At 32.1% G+C, this 6517-nt stretch overlaps 1 protein-coding gene across 1 annotated transcript; it reads right to left on the bottom strand.

Annotated features, from left to right (window-relative positions):
• Positions 1-354: 354 nt before the first annotated feature.
• Positions 355-6182, bottom strand: LOC138335205 (homeobox protein MSX-2-like). The gene is made up of 2 exons (XM_069284188.1): positions 5426-6182; positions 355-1800 (listed from the first exon to the last, which is right to left on the bottom strand). Exons 1-2 carry the CDS (start codon positions 5949-5951, stop codon positions 1367-1369), a joined length of 960 nt encoding a protein of 319 aa, XP_069140289.1. The 5' UTR covers positions 5952-6182; the 3' UTR covers positions 355-1366.
• Positions 6183-6517: the final 335 nt, after the last annotated feature.

Genomic DNA, 6517 nt, shown 5'->3' with positions numbered 1-6517 from the left:
ATGGAAATCTCTATATAGTTCATATTTCTACTGATATTTTCAATTCGTCCGTCCTGCAAGAAAATGAAAAAGTCCAAGACCAGAATTATGTTACTGTTTAAACATAAAACAGATTCATTTATGATATTCTCTGATGAAAAACGAAATCACTGTGAGATTAACATAAAATATTTAAATAATTAGTACATATTTATTCCATTATACATAATCTTTATATGAACATTTATGCTGAAACATTATTTAGAAAATAAAATATATCAATTTTTGACAACATTCAGTTTCACCTAGTGTTAATCTAATTGTTAACAGTTTGAACCTTATCTAAATAAAGAATAAAAAAAAACAAGTCTTGGATTTTCATTTTAATTTATCATATTTAATATAATATATATAGATATCATTCAATCAGTGCACAACAACTGTTTTTGATTTTTGAAATAATATTTGGAATAGAAAATTCCATAAATAATCATTTTTACATATAAATAATAATTACAAAGAAAAGACTGTGTGTCTAGCTCACCAACTGGCATGCTGTCATACCTAAGCGGAGACATTCAAACAGCCTCGACTTCAACTTCACTTCCTGAAGAATTCCGGAAGCTTGAGACCAGTTTATGTTTTAAACAAACAAAATGATAACCGGAAGTTCAATTAGTGTTTTTGCTCAAGGACAGCTTTGGAAGAGTTCATCAATTAACAAACTAATGTCAGTTTCGTGCGTGAAATATTACTAGAATATTTCAGTTTGGCCTATAACCACTTATTTCCAGAAACGTTATTTCTAAGACATTCCAGGTCCGTTGAAATAATCAATCATTGTAAAAATAACACCAACCAGTCATACATTATTAAATGTTTGAAAGTAAAGTTTGTATAATGCTGATATATATCTATAATAAAAGCAGCACTTTCACGTGTACGTCCAAATGATGCAATGTTTTGGCAAAGTTTCTACCCTGAGTTTTTCATTCAAATGTTTGTTTGATTTCTTGTTTTTGACAAGTTTATTTTTTGTCAATATGTCTTTGACCTTGAACGTTTGCACAGTTGAACACATCAGTGGTGTATCGATACAAGGATCTGTTAGGTTGCCTTTCCTCTCGCCCTCACCGAATCTGAGTGACCGAGTGGACACACTGCTACATTTGTACCACAAGTTCCCTTATTATCGTGTGTAAATCACACCTTTCGTACATAGTAGGTACATCCGTGTTGAAAAACTGTACAAGGGAGTTTCATGCAAGTCAGACTTTCATCAGATCACAAGTCAATCGCGTTGACCCATTGGGAACTGTGGGGCATTCTTGGTCTGTCATATCTAGGGTTTGGTTGTCAACAACTACTGTTCAGAAATCTTCAAATGTCAGTGGTGGTACACCATTCCTATGTTCCCGCCCGCAGGTAGTGAGTAGCTAAATGGAGACATTAGAGACTGTGGAAAACCCTGAGGTCTCCCGAAATGTCCATTGTACAATGCTGCTGCTGCTGGAAATGTAACCCCTATATGGGGAGGTAACATTGGTTTTGATGCCATCTTTAATTTTTCTAGTTCAGCTTCATGCAATCGCTTTGCTTTTGCTCGTCTGTTTTGAAACCAGATTTTTACTTGTGTCTCTGTAAGGTTTAATGATGCCGAGAATTCTGCTCTTTCCGCTATTGATAAGTACTGTTTTTGTCTGAATTTTCGCTCCAAAGCTAAAAGCTGTGATGTTGTAAACGGTGTCCTTGGTTTTCGGTTGGTTTTGTGCTTTCTTAATGTACATTTCTGTGGATTTATTCTTGCCGGACTACTTGGTCCTGGAAAATAATAAAATGAAATATTTCTTTAAAATAAGAAATCAAAATAATAAATTATTAAAGACAATCACCTCAGTTACACAGTACAAAATAAACAGAACAGCCTAATATCAGTACAGCACTAATATCACTAACTGATAAGCGAAGAGGTCAGTTGACCTGTTCATGAATTTTCAATTACAGTATCTTAATTAAGCCTTGAGTGTGTGTGTGCATACATCGGCATTCATCGGATACTCATCAGTAAACGATGACGCAACGCTCTATTACCTACTTTGCCGGTTCATATAGGCGATGCGGGAACAGATATATACAGAGTGTTAACTATAGAAACTGTTGACCGCTCAGATAGTATTACTGATATACCCCGAGCGCGTGGTCATCTGGTGTTAGTACAAACAAAGACTCATCACCGTGGTCAAGTCTGCCTGTGGGTCATCTGTCAATGCGAGACTGACCACTACGGCCTGAATGATGAGAAGATAAGGTGATTGAATCCGACATAATATCCTACTAATTGGAAAGGCGTTATCAAATAATTTAGCACTAACCTTTAACCGTTTTATTGAAATTAATTATTGGCGCTCTTAATTAAATACCGAGCTTGAAAGGTTGTCTCGATAAACTGATCGTTTATCTTTCGAACTACCACTAGCGGAGTACTGTGTCACAATTTTGTCATTGATTGGTGTGCATTACCGAAGTGACAGTTCATATGCTCCATGTGCTTAACACTAACCCTAATTATGCTAAACGCATGATGATAGCGTCGTAATTGAATAAAATCAATGGTAATTAAAATTATTATTTAACGGCTTCCCTAATGGTTTGACGACGTTGGCTCGCAGTGTCACTTTTAATAAGGCAGTTTGATGTGCTTTCTTTAACAATATGCTGAAGTTAGCCATGAATTGAGTCCGTTACCTAATCCGCCTAATTAAGTGATAGTGGCAAGTTATGAATAACGCGTTTTGATGTTCGCGTTTTTTTACGAAATAATAATATAACATCAATATTTAATTTCCTGTCTTCAGAATTAATTAAAGCGTTATGATTTATATCACTTTAACTTGATTTGATTTATGAATGATGTCCAAAGCTAAATATTTGGAAAGTTTTATTGTGATTGGCGCACGTTTTAGTAACAAAACAAAAATTAAAAGTCTGATTTTAGTTATTGACAACGAATAAAAAACACTGATAGTAAAAATGCCATATATAACGGATATTAATATATCAACGTTAGTTAGTTGCCGATAAAATATGAAAATTAATTTTATAGCACTCGAAATCATAAAATTGAAGTTGCATTAAACAATGGTTCGTAAAATGAGTGTTTTGTATTCTTTATGCTATTTGTAAAAGATATTCAATGAATAAAACATGCGCATATTTTTTTTTATTTCTGATATGATGTTTGTAATTTTATTAAAGTTATGAAAACTTATCTTAAAATTTTGAATAAAAAATAAAACCTACAGTTAAAATATTCCAGTTTTGCCCTGAAACCTATTATACTACGGCATTGTTAACAATACACTTATGAAAGTATATACGACTTGATTTTCATCAAATTAGTAATTTAAATTTATACAAGACACAGAGATACAGATGCCCTCGGTCAATTTATTCAAATGAGAAAAATAGAGTTGTTTTCTTTATCCAACTTTTAATGTGACAAACGTTCATTTTTCACACGAATAAAAAAGACAGAAATCCAAACAAACAAAATTGACTTATCATAACGACAGAATGATGTGTTTTGTGCAACTTTCCGATCGCTTGAGGGGAAATCTTGATCTCTTATCACCTAGCCCAACGCTCGTGCTATTTATGTTTGCTTTTCAAAAGAAACCAATCTCCCTCAGGGAAAACCTAACAGAAAGGTATAACATTATTGGTGATATCTACTTTATATATTCAAACAAAGGACATATTTATGGAAATAAATCACATTATTAACTATCGGCTGTCTTCAGGACAGGGTTGGTAAGCCTTTAACTACTGATATTAATCACACATTTGTATATTAATCAGCATTGAAAGGTAAAGGATTAAGAAGTACTAATGGGGTATGGACTTGATTCATGTCATCTCGTTAATAACAACAAATGTGTTTCTTATATACTCCTACAGTGATAGATGTACATATCTATTGTCATTAGGGATAATGTAGGTATATAATCTAATTTGTTTCTTTATGTTTTAAAAAAACTATTATATAGATATTTCAATCATAAAAAACATTAGCTTTTTCCGTAAAATGTAAAATATATCATCTATTGATTCATTTTCAATTGTATCCTAATTATTTAAATTTGATATAACTTAATAATATTGTGTATATTATTAGTATAAACATGAATTTGTGTCAATATATTTTTATCTTTTATATTGCATGAAATTTAAAATTATCAAATTACATTTTATTTTTTTAATACGAAAAATTTATTTTAGCGACTCACACAATAATAAGACGTTGCGAAGTTTTGCAAGTGGAAAAATTTATAATGTGTAAAACATTTAAAGCGTCAAAATATCATTTGCATTATCGCCTATTTTAACAATTTTGATTTCGAACGTTTGTAGTGATGTACGAAAACGTTTGGAAACGACATCACATTGTCCATCATATACCGAAATGTCATATCCGTTATCTAAAGTTTATCATTACCAAACCAATTTAACTATACAGAAAATAACATTTTTAATTTTCTAAAATCAATTTTATCATTTCATATGAAGTGTTATATGAGAAAATATATTGGAGCACTTATCTCGTTAATATACCATATTAACATTGAAACATCGCCTAATACTTTGTGATATGGTATTACTTTAACATTTGATTTAATTAAAATAGATACAAAACTTTATCAGGAATAAAAGATACTTTATGATCTATATTCTCAACAGTTTTGATTAACGGCATTATAGCACAAAATTATCTTACTTTTAGTGGTATTCTATGTCTTGATCACATTTGAAAAAAACAACTTATTAAGAGCATTGCTAAATATTATTCATTTTACACAGAATAAAAGGCTGAATTTTTCGATTTCAGCAAATCTGAAGAGTTACATTATGAATTGAAGGTAACATATATTTATGAATAAATTATTTGTACCTTTTGTTTATATGTATTTGTTATTTTAACGATAACGTTAAGGCGTGTATTTACTTAAATATAGTTAAAATACATTAAATGCCCCCATACATACTCATTTTAAATCTTGATTCATGTGTCAGTCACTTTTTTAAATCCCACCAACGATTCAACTTAACATTAAGGTAGTTTATAATAGAAAGAAACCTATTTCATTCATCATTTAAATTTATTTATAAAATATAATTATGTGTGAAATTTAAGAAACACTTTTCTTTTACCGCATATCATTATATCCAAATGAATTGAGTTTAAAATTGGTTTTATATTTTAATGCCAATAAACCATAGTCTTTCTTTGTAAAATGACAATAAAATATTCAAAATTTGAAATAAAATATTCTACTATATTTTGTATTATTATTACAATTTTTCTTATGACTCTTAGATGGGTATATTAATGAACGAAAAAATAGTGTACTTGAAATAAGGTAATACTTTGTTGACCTGGAAAACTTACCTTTCGGGGGTGACAATGTTGCTCCTGGGAGCCAGGGAAACGATGCCGCTGAATAAAAACCTGGCCATCGTCCGTCCGATGGGACATGAGACATTAGAGAAGCTGGATTAGAACTGTCGGAATTTCTCATTATAGATTGGTGTTTACTTAATATACCATCCATACTGAAAGCTCCCATTGAAGATGGGGTTAGTTTTGGAGAGTCTGAACAACTTCCTTCATCCGAACTAACGGAATGAGGAGAATCGGACTGTTCCCTGTCCTCCTGGATTGTACTTGTAGGAGATGTCTTTTCCGACATTATTGAGTCTACACTAAATTTTAGCACTTGTTTCTGTCCTGTTGATGTTGATGATGATGAAGATGACAATTTTGATGAACATTGTAATAAAGATGCTGGCGATTTTTCTGTTGGAATATTATTTACTTCAGTCATTTCTCCGGTTTGTGTTTCCAATTTTTCACTTCCAGTGTTCAATTTACTAAACGCTGAATTAGTACTTGTTGTTAATGATGTTGGATGCATCTTGAATACAAATCCAAAGTGAATGTAAGTTCACTTTTCAAAAAGTTTTTAAACTTTGTAAACCATTCGCTTTAGTAAATTGTTGAAATCATCCGTACTATTTAAACATCCACGGCCTTCAACAGTATTTCTTTTCTTTCATCGAGTTGATTTCAGAAAATATTGTTGATAAAAAACCCAAGTGACCTATTCGACGACTACCATACAGACTGTTACAAGTCAAGCACAACACCGGGGTGTTATGGTGCTCCATATGTATGCTTCCGGAAGTGACGTCACGGAGTTAGAAAGTCATCATTGGTGAGCGTACAAATTGATGTGTAATGGAAGTTAGCTGATCACCATACAATGTGTATGGTTAAAACTCACCCATGCGTGGAAGGATGGGGTGTACTAGCAAACAGGGGCTAATTTGAAACACTCGAACGGGTGAAATCCACGCAGCATTGGATAAAAAGACCTGTCAGTTTCATTGACATAGTGAGAGAATAAAGGTTATCAAGCTAAGAGAGTATCGCTCCTCCAGTCGTCGCTTTATGTTTATTTAGAGGTAGATGAATTTGGCT

This window comes from Argopecten irradians, chromosome 11 (assembly GCF_041381155.1).
Source record: "Argopecten irradians isolate NY chromosome 11, Ai_NY, whole genome shotgun sequence".
NCBI classification, from domain to species: domain Eukaryota; kingdom Metazoa; phylum Mollusca; class Bivalvia; order Pectinida; family Pectinidae; genus Argopecten; species Argopecten irradians.
This window is presented reverse-complemented; position numbering and strand designations above follow the sequence as displayed.

Excerpts from the sequence above, each read along its gene's own strand:
- LOC138335205 (XM_069284188.1), bottom strand. The coding sequence starts at position 5,951 with ATGCATCCAACATCATTAACAACAAGTACTAATTCAGCGTTTAGTAAA. Across the intron at positions 1,801-5,425 it reads AACATTGTCACCCCCGAAAG|GACCAAGTAGTCCGGCAAGA; the intron begins GTAAGTTTTCCA and ends ATTATTTTCCAG.